The 19264-nt window shown below is 50.0% G+C and overlaps 1 protein-coding gene across 1 annotated transcript in view; it reads right to left on the bottom strand.

Annotated features, from left to right (window-relative positions):
* Positions 1-17698, bottom strand: part of PRDM6 (PR/SET domain 6) — a 102820-nt gene extending 85122 nt beyond the window's left edge. Inside the window, exons 1-3 of the mRNA XM_027099227.1 lie at positions 15948-17698; positions 13456-14083; positions 4175-4482 (exon numbers count right to left, since the gene is read on the bottom strand). Of these exons, the coding sequence (XP_026955028.1) occupies positions 4175-4482; positions 13456-14068 (921 nt within the window). The 5' untranslated portion in view covers positions 14069-14083; positions 15948-17698. The remainder of the gene's footprint in view (positions 1-4174; positions 4483-13455; positions 14084-15947) is intronic.
* Positions 17699-19264: the final 1566 nt, after the last annotated feature.

Consider the following 19264-nt stretch of genomic DNA (forward strand, 5'->3'; position numbering starts at 1 on the left):
GATTTTCTGAAGAAAAATAATGAAGCTTTCTACGTAGTGCAATTGAAAATGAGACACTCAAATTTTACTCAGGCAAAGAGAAATTCTGTAAAATTAGTACCTTGACTGTAATCCTAACAAGTTACTGCATTATTTCAATTAACAGAAAAACTTTTCTAGGGTGAAAATAAGTGCAATTTATTTTGTCAATGTTGGTAAAATTTCTTGTCAAATCAGACTTTGAGTTGAAAGGCTTGAGTAATTCTAGGCTATCTTAAACTGTAACTTAATTTTAAATTTCCGTATTTTCTTCCAGTAGAATTTAAAGTATACACCATGTACATTCCTCAGGTCCAGTCGTATTAAATTCTGATGTTAAGCAGAAAGGGGAAACCATGTACGACTAGATTAATTTATCTCAAGGGAAAAGGGGCACATTAATAATTGAGATAATGTTTTCATAAATGTTGGAATCAAATGTGCCTTTTCACTTCTTTATTAGAAAACACATTAGGACAAAATTATCTCACTCTCATCAATAAGACCTAATTGCTGAGAAAGACTATGCTTTCTTTGCAAAACATTCAGAAAGATCTTTCCCGTCATGGCCGAATAGCTAGAAATATATCATGCATCCAAGTCTTGCTGGAATACAGGTATATAAGCAAGGCAAGTGATTGTTTAATCCATCCCGTAATATTTCTGTTTTAAAGTATCTGAACTTATTATTTTTTTGTAAAACACATTAAAATTCTGATTCTAAAAGAAATTGGCCCAAAAAAGGACTAATAATTTGGCTTTTAGCTTGTTAACCTCCTTAAACTACAAATACCCAAAAGAGTCAAAACATAATGAAGGTAGTGGCATGATATTAAACTTTCTTTAAATTGTATTTTTATGAACCAGGATTATACATAAAGAAAATATTAACTAAAAGATGATAGCACACTTACAAACCAATCAAACAAGCTCTCCGTAAATGATATATGTTAAATATTTAAAAAGTCATTTTTCTACAAAAAACAGAAAGAGCTTTTAATGCTTCAACAAAAGGAGTAACTAAAGTGAATCCGATTGTTTCTGTAATAAGCCTTCATGTGTATAATAAAGTACAACCTTACTAAAAACAATGAACTGTAAACTGAAACAAAAATCCATCATCTACTTGGAAACAGTGACTAGCAATCCATTTATTGTACTGAAATAAAGATAAGTAACCTTGGTAAGATCCATCAGGACCTGAGTATTGAACTCTAAATATAAAGACATTTCTTCACCTGCAAGTGACTTGAAAAAACATGTGAGAAAGAGAAACGATTCCAGTTGACTTTTAAAATGAAATAGTAATGATCAATTGCTTTTAATTTTTTCAAGATCTGCTTTATGTCGATCTGATAGTCTGGAAGATATCTTTAAAAGTATGTTTTCAAAATGGATAATTATTACATGAGTCATTAAACAATTATTGCCAAAAGTTTCCTATAGACCTACAGTGTATTCCAATTACTGATTCTTTCTAATATAAAAAATATAATAATTAGAATTTTTTCACAATAAAATTTAGATTTGAAAGGAAAGACTAAAATCTGAGGAACAATCCCACATTTAGAATTTTCTGTTATAAATATAACAATTCAAATGGTCACATTTTATAAAAATAATAAATTATAATGCTTAAAAATTAAAAATAAACTTACACTTCATATCTTAAACATAATTATACTAGTAAAACTCTGAAACCTATTAAATAAGTATTTTATCTTACACATGGACATTGGCACTAAGTTACCTGACCCTGGTCAGTCACATTTATATGATCTCCCAGGAGTCTGATACATATTACATGGCCTCAGTTTTAATATCCCTTCAATCCCCCTAAATGCATGTTATTGTAACTATTCTTACAGATGATAAAAATAAACAGATTATGTCCTTTTTAGAAGTAGACCATTCAAGCATAAACTCAGCAAGTCTTTTTTTGTAACACAGAACCAAGTCTATGTACCACCCCCCAACACACTCAACTCACATACCCTAAACAACAGGTAAAACTCACTTTATATCTACCGAAGTACCATCAACAACAACAAACTAATTAAATTCCCCAGTCTCTTTGCTACAACAGAATTTTAACTTCATCAAGTACAAGTAAAGGTGCAGAAAAAAGGCTCCATAGTTTTCAGTATTGCTATATATCATCATATTCTATCTGTATAGTGGTCTCCTGCCAACATCCCAATCATTCAAAGCCTTTTAGGAAAACAAAAACCAACAACCACAATAAGCTATGGGATTTTTTTCATATTTGTGGCTTTGTCCCCTGGCATTCTAAAAATAGACAGGCACTAAACCCAAGGCATCAGAGGGCAATGTAATAGTGCTCAGTTTTAACATTTTCAGATAGAACAAATCTGTACCACTAAGCAATTGCTTTACGATTTCCTCAGAAAAGTACTGGCAGATCTTTAACTGTATGGTATAGAGTTCCTAATAATACCACTGGAACAAGAAAAGTGACTGGAATTGTTTTATAAACTTGAAACCACAGTGGAGGTAACAACTAATTAGTCAAAAACAAAAACCAACTAGAAAATATTTCAAAACCAGATGCTTTATTTCCCACATGTCAGTTTTTCCTATCCAAAAGCTCTAAAGTCTAACTTGACTCAATGTATTGACCATTTTCTCCTGCCCCATTTCCCTATGTAAAATTTGTTAAAAAAAAAAAAAAAAAGGAACTATTTGGCAACATAAATATGCCTCATTTTTCCTCATTCAAGAATTCTATTCTGAAAGATTAAAAATGTATAATTGTTTTCCAGTAATAATTTCACAATAGTTTAGGCGTGAAATGGAACCTGGGAGCCTGGGCACAGTGCAGTGCACCAGTGGATAACTGTAGGGTACACAGTCCAGTGGCTACCATGTGGTCATCTTGGGCTGTTTGGCTATGAGCTCATAGATTTAGTTCCTCCCCTTTAATCAAAGGCAGCTCTGCAGACACAGGCCTTAGTACCCACTGCCAACAGTCATACAAGCGTTCTGGAGACCAAGTTATAGTGCTGGCCAGAGTGGGTGCTCAGCAAAATCTGAGTGGATTATTGAATCGCATGAGTTAGTGACTATAAGGCAACTTGCAGTGAAAAATGATCATCTTGCAGGCTACTGAGCCAAGAGTGGGGGGCAAGCTATTGCAGAAATGAGCCATTAATGGAGCCTTAAGGTCCATGCCAACTTGGCCCCTGGCATTTAAAAAAGTTTGTCTTCTGGCAAATCCCACTCCATTATATTGCCTGGCCTCAGTCAGATGTACATACTGCTTAAGAGTAAGACTTCTGGCACTTTATTTTCATAAATAACTCTCCATGGTGGGAGTATCTAAAATTGTTGTGGGGGAAACCTACATTAAGGGTCTGTCTCTTCCGGAATGGACCTCAATAATCAACCATGAAGATTTGAGGCAAATCTCAGGTTAATAGTTTTCAGATACGTTGTTGACTTTTAAGTAATAGCATCAGGTAAGACTGTACCATTGAAGTACTATCAATTGGGTTATACCAAACTGCCCAGAGTTTTCCTACAGTACCTTGTTGAAGACTGAATAACTGTACTTTGTCAGAGAAGTAGAATTTGTGGTATCTGATTCACAGTATGATTTTGCTTTACATTGGGCACTTTGAAAGTTGTGAAACATGTTACAGTCTCTCACATTCAGCATTTACTAGATTGTTTTTATCTGAGAAAATGAACCTGACTCTCCTTCCTCCTGTTTATGCTTATGTTCCTTCTTGCCCAGTGGGCAAAAACAAAAACAACATGTTGGAAGAGCTTAAAATAGGACACAAAATTCACCTAGCTCACATCCCAATGCCCAGCCTCCTCCCCTCAGGTTCTATCTCCTCAGGTGTTTCTCTTTTTCTCAAGATCAAGGGAGACAACAGTCAAATCTATCACAGCTAGAATGGAAGCTTGTTATGGTGATTCCATCTTCAGAAACCTGTAAGCCCTGTCTTCCTGGCTGGGTTGCTGTAGTGCTGGGCCTGGCTCTGCACCTCTTCACTGCAGGTGCTGCAAATACCAGGCATCTGCGTGACCAGAGAAATCGAGCCTCCACTACCCTCTGGGGAACAAGGGAGGCTCTTTGGCGGCCAAAGCTCCAGCTGAGTGGCAAGGTTCTCGGTGGCGGCCGACTTACCTCCCAGAGATGCTGCGTGTTCCTCACGGCGCCGGCCTGCACCTTCTCCGGCGGCAGGAGCACGCCCTGGAAGGGCCCAATCCAGGTGCCCTGCTGGATCCTCTGCGCCGCGCAGATGCCGTAGGCCAGGCCGGGCACGGTGCTGGTGCACAGACACACCTCCCGTGGCAAGTCCCGAAGCCACTCGGGCAGCTCCGGAGGGGGCGCGGCGGCCGCGGCGCTGCTGGTACCCACGAGCCGGCGCAGCGAGTGCAGCGGCCCGTGCATGGGGCACTCGCCGTTGCGGTTGTCTGCGCACATGTCGCAACCTGCCGGAGACACGCGAGAGGGAGGGAGGAAAGGGAGAGGGTTAACCCCGGGTAAACCCCGTGCCAACAGCATCCCCGCCCGGGTGAGCCACCTGCGAGGGAAGTGACGCCGGAGGGCGCCGAGGCCACTGGGAGCAGGGGGAGAGGTGACCCGACGCGCTCCCTTGGAATTCGTCGCACCCAAATCCATCTGGCACGGGGTCGAGGCCCCGGGCGCCTCCAAAAGCCTCCCGAGTTGGGCGCGGACGGCGTTGTCGTCTCCAAGGAACCGATGGTTCTCGGCTTTTCTCCCCGGCCTCTGCCCCTTTCTCTCCCTCTTCCCTCTGCCTCTAGCTCCCTCTGACCCTCTCCCCTGTTCCCTCGGGTTCTCTCTCTCAGTGGTGTTTCAAAGTGTATTTATCGTTGTACCAAGAGAAAAGGCGGTCTCTCGACCAATCTGATATCTCGGAGAGATTCTACCTTGGTCGCCAGGGTATGTCTGGTTTTCCTTTCTTTACAGTTATAGAAGAGACTTTCAAAATCACCACAGCAGATGGGCGACCGCTCCGGCGCTGCACGCCATCCCCACTCCTCGACCCACGCTCCCCTCCCGCGAGAACGTCCACGTAAGTGGGCGGAGCCGGCCTTGGCCCCGCGGAGCCACAGTTCTAGACCCCGGCCACAGAGGGCGCACTGGCGCTAGGGTCTCTCGAGCGCCCCGGAAGCGCCCGCTCCGGGCACTCCGGCCAGGTGGGGACGGGTAGGGAAAGGAGGTGCTGTTCTGTCGGGTTTGGGGTGCCCTGTGCTTGCGTGCAAGCTCTTCCCGGAAGCACGCCCCCCAAAAAACCAACAGCAAATTTAACGATCAAGATAATGGGTCTTTAATGATGAGGATAAAGGTTCAATGGAGAGGGCCCCAAATCCTGCCCAGATGGTTGAGCCCGAGGCTAAATGCAATTATTCTGCGTTATAAATTAAGTGAGGGCTGTAGTAAAGCCTACTCTCTCCTATGTTCCTCAGAGCAGCCGGCGCGCGAGGAATCCCCCACCCTCTGGGGCGGCCGGCCGTGGACCCCCAGTGTCCCTCGACTCAAACTGGGCAGGAACAGGTCAATCAGCCGCGGGAAGCAGGCCTGCGGCGACCATGCTGTCGGATCGCAGCGCCCTCCGGGTTATTAATGGGCCTGGCGGAGCCGCCGTGTCTGCGCCCTGGCCTGGCGGACCGGCCTCTGGGAGGCGGCCTCGGCGCCCGCCGGCGAAACCGGCCTCCCTGGCCCAGCTTCCCTGGGGAGCCACGGCGCCCCTGCGCAACAGAGCCCTGTGGCACTGGGCCTGATATCGGGCGAGCCCCGACTGGCGGAGATGGCAAGAGCTGGGCACCAGCGGATGCGCCAGCGCTAGGCGGCGGGTCCCCCTCTGGGCTCCTGCGCCCAGCCTTGGTCACAGCTAGTCCTGGTGGATCGCCCTGGGTGTGCCCTATCCGTGCTTGAACAATTGAAGTGCCCAAAGAACTTGTGAAAAGTGAGTCACTGAGGAACCTTCGAGGAACACCTAATCGCAACCCAGCATGATGTGCGATACCATTTTGCCATTCGCTTCACCGCGAACTGAAGGTTGACTAGGTGAGTATCCTATTTCAGTGAAGAAGGGCTCCAGCCCACGGCGCCTTCCCCTCCGGCAGCTACTCCTCCACTTCTCCCAAAAGAGCCCAGGGAATGAGGGGACCTTTGACCTCAGCTTCTTGAGGGTGTCCCCAGGCCTCTCAAGTGAAAAGTAGCAACCTGTTTCTGCAGGTAGTGGAGTGGCCATGCCTCCTGGACCTCCATCACACAAAGGACCCCTCTTTCAGCAAGACAAACTAATGTCAAAACTGTGCCAGGCTCTGCTTTTGACCCTAGGGCTAGATGGAAGGAGGCAGTCTCACCGTAAGTCAGCTCCTCCAGAATGCAGACACTTCACACACCCTCTCAAGCTTCTGACTGTGAAAACAAAAACCTTAAGATAAAGGGGGGATAGAAGGAAAGACAATAAAAACTCACAATTACCAAGTGCCTACTATGTGCCAGACACCTACCTTCAACCAAACAACCACCATATTATCTAAATATCACAATTTCCATTTCGTAGATGAGGTAACTGAGGCTTCATGAGCAATGTAACTTGACCAAGGATCAGAAACTAGAAAGTGGCTGAGAAGGATTCACAATCAGGTCTGCCTGACTCCAAAGCCTCCAAACCTAGAGATCTAAGATTAATGAAAACTAGGAGAATTTTATATCCAAACTCATAACTCAATCAATATAATTGAAATATTTCACTGAAGTCACTATTTGGGGGCTGCAAAACTGTTGTAGCATGATTGAACTAAAGAGATTTCTCTCTTTTTCCCACACTCTTGGGTTTGGGGAGGTTAACGTAAGAGGATGATTTGAAAAGTAAGTAGATGATGTCCATAATTTTGAATTTCAGTGCCTAACTTCAGAAATGAGCTTTCAGCACCTTAGCAAAAATAGCTTAAAACAAATGACAATAAGCAAAGGCAATATGCCCATAAAAATAAAAATAAATCACCCCAGGGAGTTAACAGACTTTCCCTTTCTGGTTGGCTCAGTGAAACAAAGGGTGAGAAGAAAGAGCATGTGGTATTTCCTCCCTAACAGTCCATACCAGAGATTCTGTCAATTTACAAGATCTCCACAACCTGTAACGTCACACCCACTACATCAGCAATAAAATGAGGAAAGGTGCCAACTCCGGCCACCACCCACACAAACAACAAGCACACTCCTGTTATTTGTTATGCACGATAGAGTATGGCTAGTCCTTTCTCTAAGAAGTCCTCTAAAGTACTTCTTCAACTTATTAAATTTCATTTGTCTCCATGAAGTATTGAAATATTTAATAGCAGCATTCTGCAGAGTGACAAGCTGAGGCTCTCCCAATATGTAGAAGAACACCTGCAGGGTAGGCAAGGCCAACCCACCATCATCAGTCCATCCAGTATAGGTTTTCTTCATTTATAAACCATTTCATGCTATTTCAAAATACTCTACCTGAAAGGCTACGTCAAAATACATGTTATATCCTAACGTTACTGTTTCTTAATACACAAAACTTCTGCCACTGAAAACATGTGGCTTCTGACTTATGTCTCGGAGTCCCAAAGGAGCCTGAGGACGACTAAAACAAGTAACTGATTAGCTGGGGTTGACAAATGTGGCCCAAGTGGACAAACATTCTAGCAGAGTGTTTTCTAGACAGCAAGCCACTAACACCTACATGAAAAGATTTGAGGAAAAAAGTGGGCTAGATGCCTAAACTACACATAAAAGATACGTATGTATTATATACATGATACAGCATTCCAGGCCAAACAATACATAGTACATCTATTTGTATTCATAAAGAAGAGGCAAGTAAATGTTCCTATTTTCTCTTAAAATCAGGGTAAGTTTTTTCCACAACTTCATAATTATTATTCATAAAATGTTGTCTGTATCTGTGAGAGATATTATATTCCCCAAGCAAGATACTTTGAAATGCCATTTTAGCATTAGGGAATGTAAGAGATCATGGTCTCTTCTCTCTCTTGAATAGATCTGTTAATACTCTTGTTTATGGGTCTCTGAGTAAGAGAAGGAGGTATCATTAAGTTATAGACTAGTTCACCCACTGGCTTCAGAAGGCCAGGCCAAGTGGAGTGAAGACCAGACTCTCACTCTTCCCTCCTTATCCTTCTGTATTGTTCGAATGTTTTTACAAGGGCACGTGCGACTTGTGTAATTGAAAATGGATCTATTTTAAGGTAAAGGGGGCAAAGCAAGCCAGAGTTCTCTGGTATCTCATTTCTCGTTCCAGGAAAGGCGAAATATAAAACGTCTCAGGGTTCTTTCGCCTTCTGGAGAGGTGGGCAGGAGCGCGTGGGCGCAGGCGGAGCGGGGACCCTCGGGACGCGCCTGCCGCGCTGGGCCTTCGCTCCCCAAAGCCTCTCCGCCGCTTTCGCCTGCCCTCACGTATCCTCCGGGAAGGCAACCGAGGAGCAGCTGAAAAGCCTGTCTCCCCGCCTGGGCGGCGGTAACCGCCCGGCTATAAATTCTCTGCGACCGCCGCCGAGGTCGCGGCCCTCTGTCCCACAGGCCGAGCCGGGTGGGGGCCGGCGCCCATCGATCGCCGCCCGCTGACGGCGACGCGGCCCCGGGAGTGCCGCCTGCTGGCAGCTCCGCGTGCTTCGTGGCGGGGGCACTGGGCCTTGGGGTCGCCGAGGGCGCTGGCCGACGGGGCCGAGGGCAGGCGGAGCGCTGTGACTGGGAGTCTCTCGCACCAGAGTTCCACGTCCCCCTCCAGCCCGCACTCCCTGCTTAGCCCTCCCCGCGCCAAGCCACTGGCTGGCTGGGATGGCGGTGGACCGTGCACGGGGTGGGCGCCAGGCCCCCCAGCACTTAAGCTGTATGTTGAAGGCCTTGCCCATTTCCTGCCAGTGGGAAGGGGTCTTCTAGGCTCCCAGGAGCGGGTCTAGGAGCAGGTCTAGAGGCGAGGCAGGCCCGCTAGGGGGACCGATTGTGTTCTTGCCACCGCGGGGCGGCCCAGCTCCCAGGAACCTTCTGGGAGCCTCTCTCTAGAAGAGTTTAAGGCTTCCCTACGCGCTGGGCTTTCCCTGCTCGGCCTGGCTGCCGGCTTGGCCCTGGGACCAAGAGGGAGAGACAAAAGGGGGAGAGAAAGAGGGAGGGAGGAAATGTGGGTTTTATTTGTCTCCTGATGACTGTATTAATAAATTAAATGGCAGCGCCAGTGTGTAAGGGTGAGAGAATATTGCGCCGAGATAAACCTCGCCGGCCCCTGCCCCTGCGAGGCCGCCATATACATTGCGGAGATGATGAATAGGAGGCGCGAGAGGAGATCGAAGCGGGTCTGGGCTGGCTCCACTCTCTCCTACAAAACTATAGGGCAATTAATTGTGGCTTGTCCCCTCATCCTTCATCTTCTGGTGGCACATATCGATGGAGATTACTGCTGATGAACCGTTTTATCACCTTAAATAAACAGTCACCACCTCTTCTAACCTCAATCTAATATATGGCTCTATGTTCAGTTTCAGGGCGCTAGATAACGAATGATGTAAAATAGCTAAATTATGTGTGTTACGGGATGGGGCTGGGCGTGCGCACAAAAAGAGAGCAAAGAAAAAGAAAAAGAGAACAACACAAGAGCCCACACAGTGACGCCGAGCCTCCCTCCCACCGGAGACCAGGTCTGAAAGCTAAGTCGCTTGCTGGCCATTGACAGCGGGGAGTAGCGCAGCGAGTGTGCCTTGGCGTCAGGAGAATCCCACTGGTGGGTTACTGGGCTCGGGAGCTTCCCAAACAGGACCTGCGTTTTCCAACTGGGTGGGAAGAGATTAGGGAGGGTCAGTAAACACTCGCCCTCCTTTTCTCTCTTTCCCTGACCTCTCAACCAAACAAACCCCAGATTTCCTTCTCTCCCCAATATCTCTCCTCAAACCCTTGGAAAGGATCGCACTACCAACAGGGGGGCCTCGGGCCCAACTCCAACACCTGCGCACACGCCGGTGCTGTTCCCTGCGCAGCAGGGCTCCCCGAAATACGGAGGAGATAGAGACCTCCAGCTGGGGAAGTTGCGGACTGCCCCGACTCAATTCTCCGCAGAGAGACCCCAGGCGGGATTAGTCCCCTGCTCTCTCCCAGATACGAGGGAGGAATGTCTTAACCAAAAAAAAAAAAAAAAAAAACGGGGTGGGGGGTGAAAAGCTAACTGGCTCGGCCGGCTGTCTCCGAACAAACACAAACGTCCGGCGCTCCCCTTGGCCGCTGCTCAATACCTTCCAAGCGTACTGACAGGGTCTCAAACAACGCACCAGCTCCCGGAACCCGAGAAGAGGCCACCGCAACGGAGCCTGACGGAATCAATGGCTTCAGGCAAACCGGCAGCAAATGAGGGCAGTAATACAGGAGGAAGAAAGGTCCCCATCCCCCATTTGCATTACACAAGCTCCACCTGACCATAGAGATGAAAAAAGAGGCAACTAAGCAAGCATTGAGAGCCTCAGTGGAAAGTGTACTTCAATCATAGAATAACTTCATACACGGAGTTAGTTAGATATATACTGGAAGAGCTCACCGGGGCCAGCTTGTATAGTTTCTGCTGGTTTTAAATCTTTTTATGTGTGACAGAGAGCTACAACACCCTTCACTATGGCATTTGCCATAGGTGGCAATAAAGTTTCAAGGTGAAGGTGATACTGAGTCACAGGTGTTACTGGGTTGCTGATCCCAGGCAAAAAGTTACTCTTCTAAAAGGAGAAGTACGGAGGCCCCTTTCTTTGCCTTGTAAGAAAAAGAGAATACGACTCAATATGTTTTTAAATACAAAGTAATAAAATGAAGCAATGCTGAGTGGTCACTTCACAGAATTCTTTTAGAGGGAAAGGGCAATAGACTAAAAGGTAAACTAGGATGATCTGTGCGTGATAAATTAATAGGTGCTTCCCTTCTGCCCGCCTCTCACCCCACCCCCGACCCACATACAACCTGGGAATGGGGAGAAGCTGTTATTCACCATCTTTCAAGTGATATATCAACTTTCCCTGCCAAGGGAAAAAACAGTTTCGCACTGCTTGCATTTCTGAGTTGTTCTGATCCCCTAGTTAGATTAAACTCAATCGCTTCTCACTTCATCTTTGTAAAACACATCTCATGGTTTCAAATGAATGCCTACTCTTGCCCAGAGAAGTTCCTGGAAGCATGGCAGACCTAGTCTCCCAGCATTACATGGAGAGCTACCTCAGCTTTCTATTTTCTTTCTCAGTTGCCCTTTAATTAGACAGCAACGTGAAGCCTAACTCTAATGAGACAATCTGACTTCCTTTCTCTCCTGTCCTTGCCTCTGCACTTTGCACACTGAAGCAGTCCAGTCGACTCAAAAGGAGATAGCAGAAGATTAACACAATAGGAATAATTTGAATAAATCATAATTCATTTCCTCCAGCCATGAAAAAGGGTAGCTAGACAATAAACTGGTTCAATAGGCACATATTAATTAGGAATCTGTCCCAATTCTTTCTCTGATTAGTCTAGGTTTTTCTCTGGTGAAAATGTATTGAACCTCAAGATTGCACTGTAAACAGCACATGGAGCTCAGCGCACAGCCGGGGCTTTGGGGTGCACTGCTAGTGCACTAATTTAATTCAGAAGAAAGACTGCAAGTTTGATGAAGCACTCTCAGTCCACAGTGACTACATTTCACTTAGAGGTAAGAAATACCTTTTATGAAAGCATTTCTTATCTTTGTATTTTACATTTTTAAAGAACTGCTTTGAAAAAAACACAATCAAGAAATTCAGTAGGAGATATGTATTTTTTGAAATCCATTAAGACAACATAGTTTTATAAAATTTTCTGGAACTCTGAAATATAGGAATTTTCTTAACTGCAGGGCAAATCTGAGTTGAAACCCTCATTTTAAACCAAATACTTTACTCTCAGACTCTAGAAAGGAGTCTTTATTTTATTAATTATTAATAATTATTAATTAAGTCTTTAATTATTAATAATAATTATCTCCATTAGAACGATTATCTCCAACCATTATGAAAAGATTAATACACCTCAATCACTAGGGTCATGCTCAGTGTTTTTAATCAAAGTAATACATTTGGGAGTCCTTTAAATAACTACAACCTGTAGTTATTTTGCTTTTACAACGAATTAAGAAGCTCACGGATTAGTAGACATTCTGCAAGAAGGAACTTGTTCAAAATAGAATGATCATATACATTTACAATTAACTTTCCTCATACAGAAGCTAGATGAAGGAATGAGACGAAGAAAGAAGCTGAGCGCTGTTTCAAATCCCGTATTGCTTTCAACCTAACTCTTGACCTGCTTTAATGTTCTCTTCTGGGGTCTCTGGAAGTATACTTAGCATTTATCTCAACACATTAAGTGTAAACATAGCATAACTTCTGAAATTACCAAAAAGAATTGGATATGAAAAATAAATGACTCATCCTTGATCTTCATTTAGAGTTTTGGTTCAAAACCTGAAAATGGAACTACGCTTGGGATCAAGAGTTTGAAATTGTGAATACAGGAACGGAAGCTAGAAGAAAATTGATGTTAATTTAGGCATTTTGTCATTTATTTCGGGAAAAGAAGAGCAAGCTTCTTATACTAAATTACTGTTACCCTCATTTAAAAAAATACGTTAAGCCGACAAGCGTGGCTACGGACTGTAAACGTTTGCAGGGTCCAGGGTGCACGGAGAATGCGGGATCCGCAGGGAACAACCCTGCCCTGAAGTCGGAAATGTTTTCTCACTAAGCAACTGGCATTCTTTTTCTCTTCCTTCTTCTCTAAAATAAATAGTAAACCTAAGAATAATGCCTGCCTGCAGGGAGAGACTGACCCAGTGTCATCCAAAACTCCTACTTCAGCGAGGCCGGGCCAGCAAGCAGCTCCCGGCCGGTCCCCCGACAACCCCGCGGTCCGAAAATGAGCTGACGAAGTTAACCCCAGAGGTAAGATAGCGAGAAGGAGAAATTAGCTCTGGAATCCACGCTCCCCAGGACCGCTGACAGTCCCTGCCCTGTCCCCTCTAAGGCCAGGCCAGGCCGGTCCCCGGACACTCCCATCGCGCGCCGCTAGTACCCGCCCCGCGCGAGGCGCAGTACGCCGCGGGAGGGCTGTGATCTGTACTCTCCGGTCCGCGAGCAACTCGGGTCTTAAAGATTCGGAGCTGGGAAGCAGGGAATGGGAGGAGGGGGGAAAGGTAACCCAGAGGTGTCACCCGGCCGTCCCAACCGTTCTCCTTCCTTCTCTAACCCATAAAACTTTGGTTACAGTGGTCTGAGAGGTGCGGGCCCGCGGCCTGGAAAGCCCACAAGCCGGTGTCCCCCTCATTCGACCTGCCTCCCGGACCGGCGCCCGCGCTCGACGGAGCCAGCGCCCCGAAAGAGAGCGCGCGGGCTGCTGTTACGTACGGTTGTTGGGGTCGCTGGTGTGCTGGTTGAGCGGGATGATCTCCATGCGCTGCTGGCCGTACAGGTAATAGTCCAGCTCCTCTGCGCTGCAGCGGAAGCGCGGGGCGCCCCGGACATCCCCGACGCCGCCGCCGCCGCCGCCACAGCCGCCGCCTCCGCCTCCGCACTTGGAGGGCCCCGGGCCCGAGACGGCGCCGAGGCACAGGTCCTTGGAGGGCAGCGGCTCCGCGGCGACGGCGGCGGCAGCCAGAGGCGCGAACACTGGCAGCTGCGCCACGGGCAGGGCCGAGAGACCGGCCAGCGCGGCGGCGGCGGCGGCGGCCGCCGCCGCGGCGCAGGAGGAGGCAGAGGAGGCCGAGGTGGAGGAGGAAGCCGGAGTGGAGGAGGCGGAGGAGAGCGAGGCGGGCCGCGGGCGCAGGCTGTCCGGCTGGGGCTCAGTGCGCTCCGGGGGGGGCGGCGGCTGGAGAGGCTGCGGTGCGCCCAGGGGACCCGCGGCACCGCCGCCCTTGAGCGGGCCGCCGCCGCTGTGCGGGAAGAGTTGCTGCCAGTGCTGCAGATAAGCTGGGTCCACTTTGAGGAATGCCGAGCCGCCGGGGTCTCCGGGCTTCAGCATGTCCGACGCTTCAAGCTGGGGGCAGAGGGCAAAGAGGAGGGTGCGCGTGAGCCGGACTCAGGGCCTGGTGCGAGAGGGGCGGGGAAGACCGCCGCCAAGACACTGGAGCGAGAGTTTTGAGTCCTTGGCTCCGCCGGCGGCAACCCAGTTCGGAGGCTCCCTCCTCCCAATTCGGCTGGGGCGCAAAGTTTACTCTGAAGCCGCAGCGCCGCGCGGGGGGAGCTGTGTGCACCCTGCCTTGCCTCCCAGCCCGAGGCGCCCAGCGCCCACCCGGCACTGTTGAAGCCCGGAGAGAGGGCGCTTCCCAGCAGAACTCGGCGGCAGCACGCAGCCCCCACCCTCTGCCCCCGCCCGGAGCCGACCCGAACTGGAGTGGCGCAGCGCCTGAGCCGCGCTGGCCTCCGGCGCCAGGAGGCGGGACAGTCTCGCCCCCCGCCCCCAGCGCAGGACCTCCAGCCTCCTATTCCCCGGGTCCAAGACCCTCAGCCCTAGACAAGCCACACTTACCTGAAAACTCGGAGCCGCCGGCGGGTGCGTGCGTGCGTGTGTCTTGGTGAGCGTGCGGGAGAGTGTGCGCCCCGGCTACGCTACATGCCCCTGGGCAGCGCGGGAGCAGAGCCCTAGAGATCCGCCCGCCCGGGACCCTCCGGGGCCGCAAGCCAGGGGTGTAGAGGCCTGCGGAGGGCGTGAGAACAGTTACGCTGAACGCGGGAGTGCGGGCGGACGCGGGCGCCGGAGCCGCGGCGGGCTGCTGCGCTCGGCCGCTGCCGCGTCCCGGCTCCTCCGCTCCACGATCTGGCAGCCTCCCCGCTGGACACGTGGGTTTTACGACAGCACAAAATACAAGTGTGTGTGTGTGTGTGTGTGTGTGTGAGAGAGAGAGGGGGGGGGGGGAGAGGGAGAGGGAGAGAGAAAGAGAGAGAGAGAGGGGGAGAGAGAGGGAGAGAGAAAGAGAGAGAGGGAGAGGGAGGAAGGGAGGGAGAGAGAGAGAGAGCGCGCGATGGGGGTGGGGGTGGGGGGGAGGCGGGAGGCAGGCCAGAAGAACGGAGGGGAGGGGAGAGGGGAGAAGGAAGTTCTAACTCGGCTGTATCCACACACAGCTCGTGCGCCTCTCCTGCACAAAAACCTCCTCCTCCCTCCCCCCCCCCACTTTTTTTTTTTTTTGGCGTGACGTCTCCCGTTCGCCTGTTGTCTCTTTCTGCCCATGATATGTCTTTTCTAGGTGCCGGCTCACCGCCCTGGTCCTGAAAGCAGTGGAAACGCGGAAACCGGAACGCATCTCGGCACGCGCTCGGCTGTCCGCATCCGGGCGGGCGCGCGCGGCCAGGCGAGAGGACCGAGTCCCCGCAGCGGGTTTGCGCTTTTCCCGGGCTCCGTTTTTTCAGGAGTACTGCTGGGTGCCAGAGTCGACTAGCCCTCCACGCAATCTCTCACATAAATCTTGGCGGAGGTGGGGGTGAAGGGGGAGTCGGGGGCGGGGCGGGGCGCGCGCTGGAATGAAACCCTCAGTCGGCGGCGGAGGAGGCAGGCTTTGCGAGCTGGGAGGCGTGAGACCGAGGGTCTCTAAAGGGCGCTGGTCCTGGCGGGACTCAGGCCTGGCCGCGGGGCTGGAAGGCGGCTGCAATGGAGTCTCACACCGCCCAGCGCTGAGCCAACCCACTCTCGAGTTGTCTTCCTGGGGGGCTGGCTCCTTCTCCCTTTTGACATACAAGGCAAGTATCCAGAGCTACGTCTGGTGGTACAACTGCTCCCGGACACAGACGAGGCTTATTTGCCTTTGGCTGCCCGGGGCTGCCCCGAAGGGTCATGTATAGGTCCGTCTCCCCAAAACCTGGCGTCCGAGGTGTAGGGTGCGAGCGCAGCCCCACACCCACCTTACCTACTCCTGGCGCCTTGGACCGTGGCAGCCCTTCCAGGCGTGGTCTCACATCAAGGAATTAGACACCCGCCCCGAGTTCTTCAAGGCGTTCACAGAAGTCGGTGGGCGGAGGGCACCGACCCGCTGTGTGAAATTGACCGGCTCGGGCGCTTTCCCAACGCCGGAGTTCTGTCCACACCTCAAAGAGAAGAAATAACATTTGTCTTTCCCCAAACAAACCAATTCATTTAGCACCTACCACTCCGAACAATTAATAGCCATTCTTTCCTGATTTCTGCTTGTTTCTTTTTGTCTTCCCACCGCTCTCATTTCGTCTGAGCCTGGGAAACGCGCTGTTTAGACTTTGTCCGGGTCTCACTCAGGATGCTTCGCGGTGCTGGTTGGAACAGAGCTGGACCGAAAATATTTTGACTGGCGTCGCTGTGACAAGGTCATCAGTCATCCCTGGATAGATTGATAGTACCCAAGTTTAAGGCAAACACCGCGAGGGAAAACCCACGGTGCTTTGAACCCCGAGGCTAACTACGCAGTCTCCTCGGGCTTTGAACAACTCCATGGGAGGACAGGGTGAAGTTCTAGGCCCCTTTCAATTAAGCTGCTCGCAGAGCTGCCGAAGAGTAGCTGTCGGGCCACAGGAGAAGAGGCATACTCTCTTTCTCACACTCTTTCTCTGTTCTCCCGGAAAGACAGCACCGAGGCTCGGAGACCGGACACTGCGGCAGCGGCCCCACTGCCTTCTTGTTTTTGCGCAAACCTGCTACTTGCAAGTGCTCGGTCCCCAGAACTGGCCGTCCCGAAGAACTCCTCCCTGAACTGACCCCCAAACACACTTGAAAATCTCGGAATTTTGAGATGCTAGCTGCATCAACTGCTCCCGAGGCCTCTTGCCGCCCACACTCTGGGAAGCCCGGGAGTTCCCTTCCTAACAAAACTAGCTGACCGTTTGTGAGAGCTTTCGACAGGCCAGGTGCGGGTACAAGCTTCAAGTCCGCCCAGCAACCATGCGGAGAAAGCATTATCATTAACCCCCATATTACAGATGGGGACACTGAGGCTCAGAAAGTTAGGTATGTTGCATGAGGTCACGCCATTAATGAGTGATGGAGGCAGATTCAAACCCGGGTCAGTGAGGCACGAAGTGCATTTTCCTGCCCACCCTAGTCCGGAAGAACTGACGCCAGAGGGGTACAGAGACACATGGCAGATATTTGGCTCGCTTTGCCAAGGGGAGAAGCAGAACTGTAGCGGAGCCCACCTCTCCCTCTATGCCCGTGTGCGGTCTCCCTGACCCGCCAGGTTCGAGGACCACCGTCCGCCCCCAGCGGCCCCAGGGTACGCGGGTCTGGAGGCGACGGGACCCCAGGGCCCAAAGGCCTTAGGGGACTCGCATGCAGGAGGTGGGTTAACGTTAGAGGGGGCGCTCAGAGGGCCCGGGAGTCCAGGAGCGCACGAAAAGCTCTCAAGGGCAGTGTCGCGGGGGTCCGAGCATCCCCAGAGCCTACCTGCAGGCTCACAAGGCGGGGCGGGGCCTTTGCTCTGACCGCGATCTGCAGGAGGCCGGCGGGGCTAGGTTGGGGCAGAGGTCCGCGCAGTCCACCCCGGGGCGCACCACCGCTGCCTAGGCGGGACAGCCGGCGCCCCAGGCCGCTTTCCGCTCACCCAACTGATCCCGGACGGCTTGGTCACAACCACATTGCCATGACTCGGAAATTTTCAGAAAGTGAGCCCGCCGACCTGCGCCCCCTCAAATCCGTGCCCCTCCTCTTCATTATTTAGAAGACCAATGAAACAAATCACTTCGACCACTTAGGAAGCGATCCAATCTTTCTAAAAATCCATCGCTCCCAGATCGATGGGTGAATATTTGCTGGGAATTTGTTCCAGAGGAATAAATAAGGAGCGAGAGTGTATTAAATGCAAACGGGGGGACACGGTGGTGTTTTTCTTCATTGATTAATGACCTCTAAAATAAAACATGTGGGAAGAGGAGCCAGGATCGATAAATTAACTACCCAAATTCATCATTTTCTCGAGCAATTTTTTCTTCCAGAAAATTATCCTTAGGAAGCACTGTACCCTTAGCTCGGAGGGGAAGTGGTGGGTGGGAGTGGGGGGCAGGGCAGAGAGGGAGAGGCCAGAAGGGGCAGGAAAGAAAGAAGAGGCTTCTGTCTGGGAGACTCTCTATCTGATTTCGTTTGACATATATTTTTAAAGTTTGCCTTTCATATTAATTATTTTTTCCTGATGGAGGAGGGGAACAAATGGTCGGTTGCCTTTGACAGGACTCCAATAAAGAATTCAGCAGCTCTCCTCTCTGCCCTCGGCGCTCCCTCTTCTAGGTTTAAGGTCATGGGTGGCTGAGTTAATAATTCATTAATATAGACGTTTATTCAGAAGCGTTCTCTGAGATCCACTCTCCTGATCTCCTCCCAGAGATTTATTTTCCTGGGAAATGGATGGGATGGGACGGGGTGGGGGGGGGACTGCAGGTGAAAGAAGGGGAGGAGAAACAGGAAAATGAAAAGGGTGGTTGGACACAGGAAGAATCTTTGTTTAGCCAGATTAGTGGACAGATCCCTCTAGCCTGCCATTAAAAACGTGGCTGAAAACGTGGCAGCCAAAGAGCACAGGGCTCTGCCTCCGGTACTCCTTTCCCTATTTCCGCATCTGTTCATTCACGCTTGTTCTGACAGCTCCACTCCTCCATTCTTTAGGATCGGGGAGAGCCACCTGAGAACTTGGGAATGCAGGCAAAAGGGGGAAACCCCTGAAAAAAGATTACCCTACTCCCCATCCCTATGACGTTCCCAACGGAGGAGCTTTGCCACTTGCCCAGACCTGGGATCTCAAGGAGGCTGCCCTCCTAAAGGGACAAGCAGCTTCTGGTGGCCACTCTATCTCTTCAGAAAGGGGCTGTAGGGGCTTTAAAGCAGAACCAAACCAAACCAGAAATGTCCAGATCCCCATGAAGCTTACACTGTGGGGCACAGAGACAGAGAGTAAACAATAAACAAGTAACTGTCAGATAGTAGGTAGTAAGTGCCATGGAGAGCAAAGATGAGAGCAGCAGGTGGAGTGTGTCACTATTTTAAATATAGTGGTGAGAGAAGGCTTCTCTCATAAGGTGAAATTTGGGTAGAGACTTAAAGCAAAAGAATGCCAGTTTTGTGCCTGGACTGGAGACAGTCCCTGCCCTAACCTGTGGCTCAGGGGTGAACACAGTGAAAGGGGCTTCCCCTGAAGAACCCCCAAGGCACTGGGGAAGGCTCCTGCATCCTCAGCCTCTGGCCACCCTTGGCTTCCGGTGGTACCTGTTC

This window comes from Aethalodelphis obliquidens, unplaced genomic scaffold (assembly GCF_003676395.1).
Source record: "Aethalodelphis obliquidens isolate GAN/ISIS:26980383/991018 unplaced genomic scaffold, ASM367639v1 scaffold4, whole genome shotgun sequence".
Taxonomy (NCBI): Eukaryota; Metazoa; Chordata; class Mammalia; order Artiodactyla; family Delphinidae; genus Aethalodelphis; species Aethalodelphis obliquidens.